The 18,195-nt window shown below is 42.3% G+C and overlaps 1 protein-coding gene across 1 annotated transcript; it reads left to right on the top strand.

The window, feature by feature from the left end:
• The first annotated feature begins 2,296 nt into the window (after positions 1-2,296).
• Positions 2,297-17,682, top strand: ankrd24 (ankyrin repeat domain 24). Its single transcript, XM_044361546.1, has 23 exons — positions 2,297-2,664; positions 2,868-2,936; positions 4,763-4,893; positions 5,417-5,505; positions 5,615-5,679; positions 5,810-5,867; positions 6,103-6,173; positions 6,351-6,457; positions 7,148-7,320; positions 7,913-7,935; positions 8,180-8,272; positions 8,719-8,835; positions 8,959-9,078; positions 9,232-9,361; positions 9,546-9,724; positions 11,418-11,581; positions 12,183-12,973; positions 13,066-13,382; positions 13,906-14,139; positions 15,270-15,446; positions 15,541-15,708; positions 15,832-15,897; positions 17,191-17,682. Exons 2-23 carry the CDS (start codon positions 2,901-2,903, stop codon positions 17,257-17,259), a joined length of 3,378 nt encoding a protein of 1,125 aa, XP_044217481.1. The 5' UTR covers positions 2,297-2,664; positions 2,868-2,900; the 3' UTR covers positions 17,260-17,682.
• The last annotated feature ends 513 nt before the right edge of the window (positions 17,683-18,195 follow it).

Consider the following 18,195-nt stretch of genomic DNA (forward strand, 5'->3'; position numbering starts at 1 on the left):
TGGAGACCCCCCCCCCCCCCCCCTCCCATCCCACCTCACCCCCCTTTTTTAGCTTCACAGAAGGTTTTTGAAACTATTTTGTCTTTTCCTTCTTAAAAAACGTCTGACTGCGAAAAGCCTGAGGGGTGAACAAAACTGTGATGCTCCCTTATAGAAGGTTTTGGTGGAAATCCCATCATCCTTTAGGGCAACAGTCAAGTTTAGACAGAACAAACACAAAAAACACTCCTTATCACATACACAAGATGGCAAAAGCACTGAGGCCTGTCCACTCTGATTGAAAAATAAGCCAATTTTGAGGTTGTGTGTGTGTGTGTGTGTGTGTGTGTCACCCTTTTTGTTTCACTCCTTTTGCTCTGAGTGTTTCATCCTGTCACAGATCTCCCATTATCCAAGATCCAGGCTGGTAAATTGGATTGTGTGCTACAGTGAGTACAGCCATCTAAGTCTGTTAAAAGACCGTAAATGCTTCTTTCTTTACGACATTCATGAGCTCACTTTTCTCCCAGCGGTGGGAGACTGGATGAGGTCATCGGGCTAGAATCCCACCCCCACTACTATCACCACAGCCATCAACACGATCCCATCAAGACCTTCACATCACACTCCTCCTGCCTGCTCTGCACCAGGGGTTCACCAAGCTTCAGGTCAGACATAGAGGAGAATGTAAAACTGGTCCCAGACTGTTTGTAAAGGAAATCTGATGTCACTGTGGGTGTGTGATTGCAAATATGGTATCTTGCAGGTCCCAGCAGTTCAATAGTGGTGAAGTAGTAAACTTGAATATCAATTTCATGACATCAGCCAATATGAAAGCCTGTCAAGGTAGTTTTTGTTTCTGGGAAAAAGAAGTTCCTGCTGCACTATAAAGTTTTTTTTTATTTTTTATAACAGAACTAGATTGTGGGAGCAATAAAATCTCACAAGAACAATACTCACATTCATATTGTGAGAGCCAGTCATTATTATGTGGGAACAAGATCAATATGCTGTGCTAAGGGTCTTATCTTGTGGAGATAAGATCTACAGCATTAATTCAATAAGTTGATAGAGATCTTGTTGGCACTTGATACAACAAGATCATTTGTTTACACAATATAAATGAATGTTGCTCCTGCAAGATAACAGCTTCTTCCCACAAGTTAGGATGATTGTTATTGTATGATAATCTCTGATCTTTGGGGCTTTCCTGTATCTCCTTCTACCCTTTCTCTGCCATTCTTTTCTACCTTTGCATTTTTATCTCCTGTCATCTTTGAATGTACCACTAATCTTCCTTCTCCCCGCGCTCACACATTCTCCTTTTTCATCCACACAATCCGCTCAGTCCAACACCTCCTCTAACCCCCTCCTGCGAGCCAGTAACATATTGAGCATACATTTAATTTTTCTTTCCATCCTGGCCTGGGTGAACTGTATGGAAGAAAAGATTGGAACTGAGCAAAAGATGGAAAATCAGAGAGAGAGAGAGAGAGAGGGGAGGGGGCATGCTGTCAGACTCAGCAAGAGGAAGACACATGGAGAGCAAGAGGGAGATGAGAGGAAAACAGAAATTGAAATTCAGGATCTCTCACAGAGACAGATAATCATAAAACAGAAAGACAGGTATGAAGTCATTGTGTTTTTCATGCAAAATAAACACTATCGCACGGGAGCCAAATATTTAATTGAATCAGACGAAAAACAACAAAGCGCTGGAAGGAATATTTCAGAGAATTAATAAGACTCCCTCATTATAAAGGGCTAAATATGGATGTGACATTTTCTCTGAACTTCACGCTTTCAGATGTTGCTCTTTCCCAGCTGAACAACATCATTTATGAATATGAAAAGGTAAACAAAACAAACAAACAAAAAAAAGAGCTGTTCTCTCTGTAGAGCATCAGCGGCTGTAGACATTCGTGTACAACCTGACGCACATCAGCAAAGCATAATCTGAATATGAACATGACTCTTTGGATTGGATTAAAGAGCTGGGAAAGAGGCATAATTGATTTCCATAGTTTTGTCTCCCATGCATTTACTGCCCTCATTTGGTGCTTCGTGTGTACTGCACCTGTGTCTTTTGGAAATAACAGCAGAGACAGGTTTACTGCTTTGTAAAATAAATAAGTACATAAATAAATTAAAGTATTAATGAATTATAAAGTACCAGGATGTACAGATTAATATTTACAGAGGCTTTAGTATGCATTTTCTCAATTAAATAGCAATTTAATCATTTTTGTCAGCTCCTCCAGTGTTGCCATTGGTTGAATTCACTTTCACGTTTTTCTGATTGGCTAAAATCTCCAAAATAAGGAACTCTCACATAATCTCACTGTAATACTGGGAGCAGAAGAGACTCCTACAGCGGAGGACAGCGACAAAATATAGCTGTAACACTAAGACGAGCTTCTACTATTTTACTGCAGAGCGTTATTTGCCTATAATTCCAAAAAAAGCTCCACGTTGTGCTGCTATTGCACGTGACTGAAACAATATGCCATTCATCATCGCCAATCAAACGCTGATCCGGCGTTTTGCGCATTGCCGATTGGTTGATTTACGATGAGGGCGGGTGCATTCCTGCTGTCCGCCAGGCAGCAGTGACATCAGTATTTTGCTGAGAGGAGCTGATGGGACAGAGAAAACATTTACCTGGAGCACGACTGTCTTCCACAGGTAAGTCTGCATGTTTGCTTCTCCAGGGCAGCTGTGTGTGAACTGCATTAATGTGGGATTATGTTAGCCTCTCTAAAATTTTGATGCACCTACATTGCCAGTGACAACTGAGCCATTAAACCATTACAGCTCCTTCAAAACACACTGAATCAGCAGCAACTTACAGTAACACTAAGTGTATTTATTTACTTTATTCATTGCAGTGTTCCTGTTGAGACAGAGGTGATCGACCCACTATGAAGAGTCTGAAGGCAAAGTTTAAAAAGACTGAGGTAAGAGGCATCTGCTGTGGGGCTTGTGAAGCTTTACAGTTGGGTATACATTTCACTTTTGTTTTGAATTAAGTAGCCATTTTTATACTTTAAGTCGCAGGTTGCCCGGTGTGTATGTGTGTGTGCGTGTGTGTGTGTGTGTGTGTGTGTGTGTGTGTGTGTGTGTATGGGGGGCCTGGGATTCAGTGTCACAGCAGCAGCAGGAGAGCAGGGCTGCCTCCAGACTGCTGCTATAACTAGAGATCTCAGGTGGCGTTCAATTATTCACACGTACATGCACAAACGCAGACACACACAAAGAATTCCTACTTTCCTGCTGTCATCTTAAGGCGATTATAAAGAGTTTTGTAAAGTGGTTCAGTATTTCTAAGATTCAACTGGGGTTTTTTTTGTAAGGACAGATAGAAGAAATGTTTGGCAGCCACATGCATGGAGCGGATTGGTATGGTGGTGTCCGTGTCCTTGCATTGGTACAAGCGGATAAACTAGCAACCTTTCAACTTGTAGTCTGCCTTTCTGAACAGCCCGCCAGCCTTGTGATGTGGTTTTATTATTTGGATTCTGGTGAAGCTGTTAGAAAATAGTTGTTACTGTTAGATGTCTTAAGGAAAAATTTTACCTCCCTTGGACGACACACTATAATGATCACCACAACAATGGTGACAATGCTGATCTTGATGAGGCTGATGAGTGGTTTCACTTAGGTAAAAGGGATAAAATAGACTTACTGATAAATATCCTTCATACATACACTTTCCAGGCTTTCCCACATACATAAACCTCTCCATAGCCTTAGTGACTATTTCAGATTTCAGTTTGTTTCCCCTCTGCCCAGTGAATGACCATCTGAACCAGCAGAGCAGAACGCACTGCCAGCTTGTTTCTCCTCTTTTTGCTGAGTCCTCACATCGCACAGGCCCCCGGTCTATAACTGCAGAGAAACAGATCTATGACACTGCGAAGGGGGTGCCGTGCAAGACCTGACAAAAACTCATAGAGAGAAGGAGGGAGGCTGCAACAGAGAAGAAGGCAGCAGAGAAATTACTAGGTTAGAGAAAAGAGGACAGTGAGCAAAGGTAGTCAGTGCCTGAGTGTGTGTGTGTCTGTGTGAGAGAGAGAGAGAGAGAGCAGTGGAGAGACTGGCTATATGTCCCTGCTAGCAACTAGACCAGAAAAAGAAGAGGCTGTTTTGGATGCAGACGGGGAGAAATTGTTTTGAGGAGAGAGAATAGCAGTATTACTCAGCTTCATTACAGGTGTGATTTTGAGGATAGCAAACATTTTCTGGCACGTAGATCTGTGTTGTGATGTCGCTATGACCTCTGAAGGGTAGCTGTCCGGTAGAAACCTAGTTGATTGCTCTATACTATCTGGTGTGAGTCTGTATATTTGTTATGTAGCCAGGCGGCGGTGTGTATTGTCAGGCAGGACACAGCGGTGGTACTCTGTCGGTACTCTGTAGCTGTACTTGTGTGTGTGTGATGCCCTACTAGCATAATGGATCCTCAGCAGCCTCTTTTTAGCCTGATGAAGCAGCTCTGTCCTTGTTTCAGCCTGCTGCCGCTGCCTGTAGGTATCCTCTCTATATATCCAATAATTATAGGAATAAGAATTGATCAGATTTACCCTGCTGTTTGTAATATTTCTGTCCTAAAAGTAGTTGTAAAACTCTTGTATTCTCTCAATGATCTAAATAATATTTTTAACATCATCACTGGTTGTTGCCCAGTCATCTGTTGTTGTATGTTATGAGATATGCAGTGGGGTATCAGTTTCCATTGGGGCACTACGGGGTGGTGACCTGTCCTTTGGCTTGGCCCCCTCAGAGTCAGGACTGGAGTAAGAGTGATGAGAGGCTCCTGCAGGCTGTGGAGCAGAATGAACCTGACAAAGTCTCTGCTCTCATCGTCAAAAAAGGCCTCTGTCCCACCAAGCTGGATGCTGAGGGCAAGTCAGCGTAAGTTGATTGCCTCATTTTTTTGTATCATTCTTAGTCACTTGAAGTAGTTGTTTTCATTCCCAATGTTCCATTAAGTTTATGTTCCTTATGATTTTACTCATTAGTGTTGTAGTTGTTTATTGCTGCTTCTGGTGATGTAAAACACATCATTTTTTGCACAGTAAATTCTTTTTCCCAGGAAAGACCTACCAAACAGTCAGTTTTAAGAGTTTTGCCATGAAATGATCCATTATGGATTACGCTTATGAATCCAATTTCTTAACAGTTTGTTTATATAGCCTCTTCTGGTAAACGGTAAAGTTTTATTGCCTACTTTCTCTTGAACTAAAATGAAACGGATGAGTAGAATTTGCAGTCAAGAATTTAAATGGAAACTTTTAGCATTTCTCATCTTGAATCGTTTGTGTGATATACAACATATACAATGTTAGAAAGCAAGGATACTAATCATTTAGTAATGAATACTTATGACTTGAGTGTGTATAATGCATGCTAATGTACAATATTGTCCACATGGCAGGTTCCATCTGTGTGCCTCTCGAGGGAGGCTTGACTGTCTGGAGGTCATAATCTCTCACGGAGCAGACCTCAACATCACTGATGGTGCTGGTACGGTATTTTATCAACAAATACAAGTTTTATTTCATGAGTCAAGGTTGCTGAATCACATGTGTCATTGACTCTTTACAAATGTCTGTTTCTAACTGACTGACTGCAGGCTTGAGTGCCCTTCACCTTGCAGCCAAAAATGGTCAGTCAGAGTGTTTAAAGAGACTCTTACAGGTAAAACACAGAGTGATAACATAGTTAGATTAATGAATGAATACCTTAAATTATGAATGGAATAAGGACATGAATTTTAAACTGTACTAATTACAAATGGTCCATCTTTTTCTGCTATTTTCATTGACAGGAGAGATTAGCAGTAGATTGCACCGACAGCATTGGTAGGACACCACTCCATCATGCAGGTAAAAGTTACAGCACTACAATATGAAGTCATTGTGGTTACATATTAGTGGCATAAAACAGATTCCTTAAGCATTAAAAGTAATCAGTTGTTTAGGAACATTTAAGAATGAAGATCAACTTACCAAGTCTTTTATCTTATGTTCAAACTAAATAAAATAGTGCTTAATGATTCAATCGCATTTAATGATGTAAGTACAGTAAATGTTAAACAATGATTTTGATCATTTTCTGCAGCGATCAGTGGCTGCTTATCCTGCACTGAGACCCTGTGGGACTTTAAAGCCAGTCTAGATGTCCAGGATGCGGTAGGTTTAATTATCTGAAATTTGATCAGATATTTTTGTTAATGTGAGATAAATAGATTAAAGATTATTAGTGATTGTCATTTGCTCTTGCTCGTGTCAATTACATTGTCCAACACTGATAGAGAGTTGTGTTATTGCTCCATGATGTTTGGATGATCATGTGTGTTTCTCTGTCAGGACGGGGCCACCACGCTCATCCTGGCAGCCCAGATGAGCAGAGTGAAGCTGTGTGTCTTTCTGTTGGGTCGAGGTGCCAACGCAAACATACAAGACAACCAGGGAAGGTGCTTGACTCTTCCTCTGCGTCCTCTGGCAGCGTCTCAGTGTAGCAGCTGCTGAAACCTTGACAGATGGAGTGACATACAGTGTCAGGACAGTGGGAGGCCTGCTGAGGCAGACTGTGGCATGATGCAGCCTCTAGAACCAAACCAAAAAAATAAATAAACAGGATTATTGTCACAGTGGTGGGGTTGTCTCAGTCAGAATAGAGGAAGGATTCATGTAGGAAGTCTCCAGTATCTGATACGGATTTGGGGGGATGTAGGTCAAGTCCTCCAGCAGGGAGCAACAGCTTTCAGTTTGGCTTTGGATAACTTCTTAGAGAAGACCATTAGAGAATTATTGCCTGCTTAACATTAACAAGGTGTAAGACATAATCTCTTCTGGCTGCATCATTCATTTTTGATGATATGCACCAAATTTTACACAGATTTTGATGCAGTTCATCCTAAACCACAGCCTGTTTCATATCTTCAGAATCTTTGACTATAAGTAGAAATTAAGTTCTATGGGTTTTAGTGTAAGTTAGTAATGACTGACTGGCTAACAATGGCAGTAGGGTTTAAGAGGCCAAATAAGTACCACTGTGAAACTCTACAGTACAATTTGGTTTTGATGACTTGTGATTGTATCATTAGTTTGCTCAGTGTAATTGATTTTCCTGTTGTACTGTGATGTTGTGTCTGAAATTATAGGTCCGCATTGATGTTGGCCTGTGAGAGTGACAGTGTTGAGACAGTAGAGGCTCTGTTGAGAGGCGGAGCCAACACACAACTGGAGGACACCCTTGGACACAAAGCCACTGATTACGCCGCAAGCACAAGCAACCAACGTATCATGCAGATGTTGCAGGATGGAGCACCTCCAGGTACAGTATGAAGATCTCACAAGGCCTTCCCAACCAGAGTGCAGCTCTCTTGACGATTCATTCTTTCAATGATCGAATCATTATAAATCAATCCTAGTTAGTTTTGTTAAATTGAGTGGAATGAACGAAACAGCTCATGACAGCATCAGACCCGGTGTTTGGCTTCTGTTTGTGGCTGTTCTGCTCTAGATGTTTTGCTGCTCCCCCAGGAAGTTACTGTAATAGAAGGAAGTGGATCAGGAGGACAGCTGGGTGTGATTATAAAGTGGAGGTTTAAAAAAAAAGAGAATAGAGGCTTGCTCCACTTTTATCTCATAACAAAGACTTTGATGATATATGAAAAACAGATGTGTGGCTGGTAAGAAAAAGAGATGAAGGAGAGATGGTGTGCACATAATGCCTGACCGCGTTAGTTTTTGTTCTATAATTGGAGAGTATGGTGGATTTCCTACGACATATATGAATGGCACAAATTAAACTACATGTTAAAAATGTGAGAGGAAGTGAGCGTGCATATACGTGTGTATATGCTTCGCACGGACCTCTTGCTGTAGATGTTAAAGTTTTGTCTTTTTTCCCTTTGCGCACGCAGTCTCGGAGGGTGCAGGCGAGGAGGTAATGTTGCACAGTTGCGTGTTACATCACTCCCTCCATCAATGAGATCATGGCCCGCTCTGGCCGATCATATTGTGCATGTTTTCCAATATGAGGTCATTGTTTTTGTGTGCTGCTTTCTTTTTGTTGGCTTTCGTTCCCCTTTGTTGCTGACCCCTGTGTCTTATCTTAGTTTCCTCCACTTTCCCATTTAAGTTGAGCTTGACCTCTGCATGTCTGTGACCCCCCTCCCTCCCCCACGCAGCCCCCCCAAGTCCCCTCAGGCGCCTCGTTGGTGCAAGGGGGGACTACCCCCCGCAAACGGAAAGCTCCTCCACCTCCACGCTCTCCTCTCCAGGTACTGTGAGAAACATTTCATTTGATGTAAAGCTTTACAATATATAAATTCATGTATATATATATAAAAAGAACCAATGTCAATTACTACTTCAGTGTCTGCCTCTTATCACATGTTGCTTATGTCTGCATTGTGAAGAGTTATTTTCCTTATTAGATTGTTTAATTTCAATAATTTTAGAAGAAGGAGAAGAGGTACAATTAGGCAAAAAGTAAAATATTTATCTTGGGGCTCCTAGTTTTGGAACAATGAATCTATGTGGCTCTACAGTATGTGATAGAAAACAAGATTAAAGGGTGTCAAGATGTATGCTTATTTTACAATCATTCCTTTGGTAATATCTCTGTAATAGATAATTGCTTCTCAAGAGATTAACTGAACAGAATAATCTCTGTAATGACTAATAAAGATTCATTTCATTCTGTTATCCCATCACCATCATCCAGGGTTTGCCACCCTCTCCACAGCCCCGGAGTTCTGCTCCCCCTCCCCAGTCCCCTGAGCCCCAGTCCCAGTCTCCCTCTCCTTCTCCTCAGCCTCCAGATTCACAGCAATCAGCCCAGGTTAGCGGCGTAAGTCTTTGTTCCTTTTTAGACTTTATTTTTGTTTTGCTGCTTCATATAATATATTTATTTAGCTGGCAGATTCTATTTCATTGTCATATTTTTTATGGTTGTCTGTGTAAGGCGGAAGATGAGGAGGTGTTTGAGGAGATCCGGCGGCTGCGTCTGGAGAGAGGCCGCCTGCTCCAGAAGATTAAAACCTTGGAGCAGCAACAACAGACCGCCCTCTCTGCCATGGAAGAGGTACTGCACTGCAGGCAATGCATATTCCCCTTCTTATTCATGTCTCTGCAAAATGTTTCATGTTTTATTCAAACCTGTAACTAGTCATTAGAGCTCTCGGTGTGCATTTATATCAGAGACAATACAGTGTGTGTGTATGTTTTTGCACTCTAGTTATCACAACTAAAGCAGCGTCTAGAGCAGGCAGAGGCAGAGAGGGACAGGCTTCTTGAGGAGATGAAGGGACTCCATGGTATTGGGGCTAGTGACTCTGAGGACATGGATGAAATGTTGGACTTCCCAGGTATGCAATCTGTGTGAACATGTACTTGCAATAGCATACTCTACAGAGCATGCATGTTATTTCATGCATGTGTCACTGTTATACCACATGGGCATTACTGCTACAAAAGTTTTTATATGTGTCTATAATGTCAGGAAATACACTGATTGATTTTTGTTGTGGTTTTTTTGAACTTTCCCCCTAGAGAAGCTGCTCTCTAAGCGCTCCAGAGCCTCCCCTGTTCAGGATGAGGCCACTTCTCAAGGGGAAGTAGACACATCCAGCCCTTCGCCCGCCCCTTCAGATGTAGGAACTGTGGCAGAGCTGCGCAAACAAATAGAGGAACTTACCTCACAGAACTCTGAACTTGTTCTCAAAGTGCAGGTAAGGTTAGGCATAGTACACACTAACATGAACTTGAGAGAAAAAGACAGAAAAGATACTCATTCACCCAACATGTCCTGCATAAAAGCACACAAACATAATCACACATACTCACTTGCGCACAGACACGCACACACACTACGAGGCCTCTTTAAAGAGTATAAATTGATGGTGACGTGATTATTAAATGGTTCCCAGTTGGTAAGACAAAGATGCTATTTGAAGAGTAGCTGAGTGTCCCTGACTCAAGCATTAGCCATGACCACTTAAAGTTTATGACGCCAGACTCTGGTGCACTAATGCACTGAGGCAGTTGTGTATGACAAGGTATAAATAGAACAAAGCAGCATCAGACATGGGGGCATTTTGTGGACATTCTTCACTAACTGGGTCATGCTGGTTGAAAGTAAGCAGATCTTTTTAGCTCTGATGTCAGTTTTAAGTATCCTGTGATTCTGTGGTTTTTCAATCACCACTAGAAGTATGAAGAGCAGCGATCTAGGCCAAGAAGTTCTGATCATCCCTGCTGTAAACAAGACTATACAGCCATGCTGGTAGCTGTGAGGCTGTACTTTAGGCACATAGGCTTTGAGCTAAATGCTAACTTTGGCATACTAACATGCTCACAATGGAAATGTTACCATGTTGTTTTTTAGCAGGTATAGTGTTTACCATGTTGAACATTTTAATTTAGTCTGTTAAAACAAAGTATTGGACAGTATTTTGATCCAAGGAAGGTGTTAGAGGAAGAGTCAGGGATCATCACAGTCAGTGGATTCATCCTCTGGGCAACGTTGATATCTGTACCATATTTCATGGCAAACCACGAGTGTTAAGATATTTCAGTCTGGACCAAAGTGGTGAACCGACAGACATTACCATCCCTCGAATCATGCTGCTAGCATGGCTAAAAAGAGCCAGATGTTGAAGTGGGAATGGAAGTAGAGTGAGATGGAGTCTGTGGAAGACAGTTAGAAGGGAAGAAAACTAGAGACACAACCTCACAATGTGATTTAAATGGTGACAGGCAGGGGAGGAGTCCATAACTCATAGTGATGTAAGTTCATTAAAGGGAAGTTCCACCAGTTTTACACTTAAAGAATCAAGTTTCCTAGTCATTGAGAGTACTATTTAGGCTGTGAATACAGTTCTACATTGTCCTCTATGATTCTGCAGGGACCTCTGTCAAGTAGGAGAAAATAACCCCTGATGATATTGCGAGGGTTATCTTGGCTTGGGTTTTGAGACTACAGATTTATAACAGAAAGCCTGTGTTACACACTGGAGGCATGAGGTTTGAAAGGTTTGGGAATTTGCCAGGCAGGAAGAGTCTGATGTAAAGATGCTATTAATTAGCATTATGGGAAAAGTAGGATCCAGTGTTTTTTGAAGCTTGACACATAGGGATTAAAAGAAAGAATATCTCAGTCTTTTCTGCATTCATTTTGCAATGTCTTTTAAATCTGTCCCACAGCTATATGGAAGTGCAATACTAAATTGTAAAAAAGTAATGATGGTTCTTAGCAGTAATACTCTTTCTGTTACCAAAAATATTTTGTTTATTGATACAGTATATGTAAATTCTGAGCATCTTTTAGCTCACGTAGCTTTAATGTTGATGGAAAAACAGTGCAAGTCATTGAAAGCTGTTAACCTCCACAAGCTACTGTATATTTCACTGTGTGGTTTATAGATGCTGGAGATGTTTGAGAAGGATGACACAGACATGCAGAGCTCCAGCCCAGACTTTGTCCCCATAGCTCAGTATGAAACCATTAGGAAGGAGTTTGAAGCCCTTCAGGAGCGCTTCTCTCAGGCCCAGGCTTCAGATGAGGCCTCCAGTGTGGCGGAAGAGCGGTAAGATTGATTCATATCATACAAGCTGATTGACCACTAGCAAACTGAAGTAACCATATCAGTTCACATTCACATGAATCCTCCCATATTGAATCAGGCCTTTATTGTTAGATGTGCACACCTTTGCAAGTATCAGTTCCCAAACCTCAGCAGTTGTATGCTTCAATGATAGTGTTAATGTGTCATACACTGTATGATGTAATACTGAAACAATTAGTTGACTAATTGATTTGTTGATTGGTCAATAGAGAGAAAATAATTTGTGCACTATTTTGATAATCATTTGCCCATTTCAGTCATTTATCAGGAAAATTACAAACTTTCTCAGTTTTTACCTTCTCCAATGGGAGAATCATATAGAACGCTGTTCTATATGATTGTAGATTGAAAATCTTTGGGTTTTTGACTGCTTTTTTTTACATTCTAACATCTAATAGTCTAAATGATAATTAATTAATCAAAAAATATCTGCAGATTAATTAATATTGGAAATAATGAGTTGCAGGGCTACATGATTTTAGCCATGTTTCATAAGGTGCAGCTGATTTGACGATTGAGACATTTCTTTGTCAAGATTGATAATCCTTGTCTTGTTCTGCAGTGGTGAAGAGGAGTCTCAGGAAGGAGGTGTGGATGCAGAGAGTATGGAGGCGATGAAGGAGAAGCTGCGTGGGCTAGAGGAGCAGTTGGCCACCTCCCAATCTGAGCTGGAGGAGCTGAAGGAGCAGATGCGTGTTGGGGTGCTTTCTGTGGAGTGCGATGAAGGGGATACTGCCATGACAGGTGCTGTGACAGGAGGAGGGTCTGCAAATGAGGGTCCGAGCCAGGAGACACAGCAGCTGAGAGCGAGGGTGAGGGAGTTAGAGGAGGAGCTTGCTAAGAGACAGGGCGAGGCAGGTGGTCAGAGCAGCCTGGACAGTGACACAATCAAACAGCTGAAGGAGAAAGAAAAGGACCCCCAAGCTGCTCTGGCCAAGAAAGAGTCAGTGAAAGAAGAAGAGGAGAAAGACAGCGAAGGGGAAGAGACAGAAACAGTGAAGAGCCTCCGTGATAAAGTGGCTGAGTTGGAGGCAGCCCTGGCAGAGAGCAGGACATCTGGGAAAGGGGGAGGAGCAGCAGGAGATTTAGGGCAGGTACATCGCCTTCAGGAGCGTGTGACGGAGCTCGAGGGGGAGCTGAGGAAGTGTGTGCCCCGGTCGGAGTTGGAGGAGGTGCAGGTGACTCTAGGTCTCCAGTGTGAGCAGCTGGCCAGGGAGAGGGCAGATGTGGCTAGAAGACTCAACGACTCTCTCTTAGAGCTGGAGAGACTCAGGCCTCCTCCACACGGTGAGGATGAGGAGGAGGAAGAAGAAGAGGAACACTCAGAGAGCTCAGAGCCTTCAGTCATATCAGGTGTGAAGTGTATTTTTTTTTCTAATTACAGTAATCCAAATACTTATTTTGTTTGGTCAGTTCTGTTAATGATTATGCTTCTGTCCAATCAGAGCACTCCAGGCGCACCCTGGCAGCAGTGAGAGAAGAACTGGAGGTGGCGAGACAGGAAGCAGCCCAAGCTCTGGACTGCTTGTGTGCCGAGCGGGAGGGCCGGGCACAGGATGCCCTGCAGCTGAAAGATGTGGTGCCGCTTTCAAAACACAAGGAAGCACTGTCTGCAGTGTCAGAACAGCTAGCTCAGACACTGCAGGAGCTGCAGGAGGAGAAGAGCCTTCGGGGTCAGGCTGAGGAGCAGGCTGCCAGAGTAGAGGCCAAACTGCAGGCCATGCAGGACGCCATACCTAAAGAGGAGCATGAGAAAATCAAGGTCAGCTGGGAAATTATAAGAATGACCAAAAGAAGTAGTTGAGGCAGAAGATTTTTGAAAATTCAAAAAAGGTGGGGGAAAATCAGGCATTTGTACAGAGGAGAGGGGCTGATTTGTTACTGCAACATTACAACAATGTTTAATGTTGCCTCTACTTCATTTTAGGTAATTTCTCATGCTCTACATGCCTCTTGCTTTTGTAAGGAAGCACATTATAATTATATGAAGTAACCAATGTTCCTATGCATTCCTGTGCATTGTCTACTTTAGATTAACAGGTGAGTATACGGTTGATTGTTCTTACTTTATTTAGATTCCATAAAAATATGGGGGATTCTTTATATTTGTGTTAAGAAAGGTAGATACAGGGAAATACATTGATAAATAAATCATAACATAAACAATAGTAAATAGAGCGAATTTGTTAAAATAACTAAAAACATTTCATTTAAGAGTACATTTTGCTGACATATTTTCTTTTGTTATGGGACAGAAAGTAATCCCCTTGCTTCCCACCTTGTAGGCAGAGCTCCAACGCTCCCTGCAGGCCAGCGAGAGCAGTGCAGCAGCAGCTCAGGAGGCTCTGAGTGAGAAAGAGATGGACCTGAGAGAGCTGAAGTCCCAGAAGGCGGCAGAACAGGGTCTGATCTCCAAGGAGGACCACGAGGGCCTGCGTCTCTCTATGCAGGCTGAGATCAACGCTATCACGGCCCGCTTCAACGATCTCACCCGCAAACATGAGAAGACCTGCACTGAGGTGTGTGTGTGTGTACGCACGCATGCATGCATGTGTTGTAATATTGTCTGCCTTCTCCAATCTCTCCTAATGCCATCTTAGGTCACAGATGTTATTGTGTCTGCCTCAAAGAGAGCTGTGTTCCATGAAGGCCTCTTTCCTGTACCTACATTATTCATATGTGTATTACTTTCTCTATTCAGTACCTCGATCTGCTTCATTCATCTCTCTGTATACGTGCTTACTGATGCACTGGAGTAGTGTTGTATGTGCATTATAGGCTCCTTAGGATGATCCATTTGCCATTATCCTTCCATCTGTGTAGTGGCATTGAGGAAAGCAAAGTCCCTCCATAGACAGACAATATCTCATAATGGGCTTCTGTGTACCTCATGAAATGAGTCTTGCTAAAAGTGGAGAACATTTTTATCACAAAAACGTTGTTGGCACACATCCAACCATAAGAATGTAATGCTGCTAGGCGCTTACACACACACACTATCATGTACGTTTTACTTGGTAATGACACAATATACTTACAAAGTTGTACTTTCCTGTAACACAAAACACTGTTGAACATGGCACCAAAGGCAAATGTGCATGAGTGCATTTATTTGCACTGCAGCGTGGGTGTATGAAGATCAAAAAGAAAACTATTTCCAAGGGAAACTGGAAATTCCCATGAGCAAAAACTCAACTACAGCAGTGGTTGTGGGAATAACGATTCTGAAGATGATGTATTTTAAATTTTGCTGAGAAAATGTAATAAAAAACAGAAAGAATGGAAGGTTAGATGGTATTTTCATCCACTAAACACATAAAACTTCAGTTAATTTCCATGATGTCATGTAGTAGAGGCTGGTGTTTGACAAGTACACATTCAAGTAGGTACCCACTTAATCTAAAACAGATTAAGAGCTTTGTTTTTTTCCTGCAAGTGTATATTTCCATCTCTACGAAACTGTCCATATTAATTACCTCCGCAACTATACTGCCCATTTATAGAAAATATCAAACTTTACACCTATGTCATTACTTGTGGCTCAGTCTACACTTCAATATAAGCCAGAAGCATCAGGCTGTGAGACATGACTGAACGTAGACACCATTGCTATAGTGACACGGTGCCGCTGGTGGTTCTATTGGTCTAGGTGTTCCAGGTGCAGAGGGAGGCTCTCTTTAACAAGAGTGAGCGGCAAGTTGCAGAGTCCCAGCTGGCCACAGTGCAGCAGCAGCTAGCACAGTTACAGTCCCAATCCAGCCACATCCAGGAGCTCCACAAAGACATCCAGGAATCTCAAGGCCTGGTCAAGGAGAAGGACCGCAAGGTAAGAGATTGCAAGGCTAGTTCAGACAACTGCTGTTGAAGCACCTGTGAGGTGACAATGAAGTGACCAAACTCAAGTCTCTGTCTTTGCACAGATAACAGAGCTATCCAAGGAGGTGTTCCGGCTAAAGGAGGCGCTGGGAGCTCTGTCACCTCCTCTTGGCATCACCTCCTCCTCCTCTTCCTCATCCACCCATCATGGTAACCCTGGGCAGCAGATGGCACTGCAGAACAGGATTAGCATACTCACCCAGCAGCTCCAGGTGGGAAGAGAATTTAGACTAGTGTGAGAAAAATATGATTTTGAATCTTCTATATCAGCATAGGTTATCACGATTATCTACGATCTTCACATGACAATAACATTTTTTGTGACCCTTTTTCAGGATTGGGAGAGAAAGCACAAACAGGTGGTGACTGTATATCGTTCCCATTTACTGTCAGCCGTACAGGTCAGTTGAAGGTACATTGACAGTCAAAAAAGGGCTGGACACAAGCATGCCAGAGCACAAATTACTTAGACTAAAACTTTTGTTAAGCAATGTTCCATTCAGTATTTCCATGTGTGCATGTCTGAATATGTGGGCACTTGAGCAAATATACTGTGTGTCTGTTTGCTGTTCTTTCACAATCATCCCTACAGCCTCCTCATAGCGATAGCTGAATATAGGTCGGTCCCCATCTGTGGTACAGACAGTAAAGAGCAGGCAGGCTCTGTCAACCATCTCTGCTTACCAGACAAAGTGGATTAAATTTCAGAAGAGATACAGGGAAAAGGGTCTCAATCCACTGTCTTGTTCCCTCACTTAAGTCACATTTAGTAGTCATTTCCTTTTGACACATTGGTTGTAATGAGAGATCGTGTGGGTGTAGTTCACCTTTAAGAAAACCGTTGGCTACTCCCTGGCGTGTAGAGGTTGTCATTACAAGGTACATATGTTAAAATATTTACAAGCTTTGTGTTCGAACCTTTCAATCCTGTTATTAATGTGGGGCAGGGTTGGGTATGGGGTAGGCTGTCCACTGTTCGGGGTACATCTGGCATTCACCAGTGTGCCAGACAGGTCAGAGGATTCTGTTTCAGTTGTGTGGGCTGTCACAGTCCTTACTTGGGGCACAGTGTTGCTTGATATTCAGAATGAAAGACAATTTCTCCGATAGATTTCTGCTTGACAAATGTATTTAATTTATTTAAAGATGTCTGGTGCCAGCTTAGCTAGAGTGCACATGGGCACATAAGCTCCCCTGGGTCTGTGTTTTTACATTTTGAAAGAGGTCTATAGTGTCACCATCAATTTGCGGTTGATCTAAACAATCTAATCGTATAATCAGCAAAAGCAATTAGCCTCCGCTTCCTCTTAGTCAGCATGATGAGTGGCTGGCTGATTGCTAGCCATATTGAGATAGCATCTTTTTACAACGGTAGTGTTAGTTAGTGTTTATGTTAGTTAGTGTTCTGGTGACCAAGTGGTCTCTTCCATCAGGGGGTGACAGATGTGTGGCGGACTCCTCCTTGTTTTGCTCCCTACTGATGGAGGTCAAAGATGGGAGTTTTTCTAAAAACATGGGTGCTGCTGAAGGCTTGTTGTTCTGTTTTGATTGGCCAAACCTACAAATCAGTCAGCCTGCTGTTTTGCTAAGGGCAGTAAACCTGTAGAGAGCCTCTTATGAGGGCTCTGACTGTGTTCAACTAGATTACAATGTGAAACTTTCATTTTCTGACATTGGTGTCTGTTGCCCAACAGGGCCAAATGGATGAAGAAGTGCAGGGTTTGCTACTCCAGATCCTGAGGATGACACAGCAGGGACACTGAACCTTACAGCATCTGCAAGTCTCTCTCCATCTCCAGTCTCTCCACAGGTCAGCATAAAGCAGCTCCAGCACAGCAACCTGTGGAACCAGTACCACAGAGACCTCCTCTAGAAAGCCAAATGCAACTGATCTGTGGTCAGACATAGCTGCATGCATACAATACAGTTAACTAAACTGCAGCCTTAAGGCTTGACTGATAACCAAGCAGTGAAAAAATCAAACTGTGGAGTGCCTTTATAGTTCAATGACAGCAACCTATTTGTCAGGGTTTTATGGTAGCAGAAAGTGAATGTAGATACAGAGCAGTTATTTAGAAGATAGAATCAGGTACATTGATTGTGTGATGAGCCTACTGATTTTATATAATATTGTTATAATAAAAATGAAAAACAAATTGCTCTGCTGTTGATCCTGTTCTTTGTAACTCGCTTCATGCACAAATACAACTTCTACACTGTCCTTCACATCTATTTTGGGTGATGGAAATCTGAAGTCTTAATTTGGCTGTAGCATGAGTGCATGGAAAGTTAGGCAGCTGGGCTCACGGCGGAGCTGCTACTTAAGCTGGCACATACAAAGACTCTCAAACTAGACAAAATACTCCATGAATTGTATGAATGTTTCAGTTAATTTTATTGAGAAAAAGCATATAAGGTTAATTTAAGAAGAAAAGATTCAAGAAATTCCTGAGAAAGCAAAGAGGGGAGGTCTGAAAAAGGTATTAATCGTTTGTCCCTCACCAGAAGCCTTGAAGCTCACCTCATCTCTCTGTGCATTCGTGAGGCTGCAGCTAAGAACAGCGGAGGGCCTGATTAAAGATATGTTGCTAAGATTTAAAAGTATTAGACTGGATAAAATTGAATGGCAAACTTATTGTCAGTTCAACCAAGGAGCAGAAATAAGACAGGATAACTGACATGTAAAGACAGACGTGGGA

This window comes from Thunnus albacares, chromosome 9, assembly GCF_914725855.1.
Source record: "Thunnus albacares chromosome 9, fThuAlb1.1, whole genome shotgun sequence".
Classification (NCBI taxonomy): Eukaryota; Metazoa; Chordata; class Actinopteri; order Scombriformes; family Scombridae; genus Thunnus; species Thunnus albacares.

Bases quoted from the DNA above. Each gene is read 5' to 3' on its own strand.
- ankrd24 (XM_044361546.1), top strand. From the start codon at position 2,901: ATGAAGAGTCTGAAGGCAAAGTTTAAAAAGACTGAG. The intron at 7,321-7,912 runs GTACAGTATGAA...TTGCGCACGCAG, and splicing joins GCAGGATGGAGCACCTCCAG to TCTCGGAGGGTGCAGGCGAG. The intron at 15,898-17,190 runs GTCAGTTGAAGG...GTTGCCCAACAG, and splicing joins ATTTACTGTCAGCCGTACAG to GGCCAAATGGATGAAGAAGT.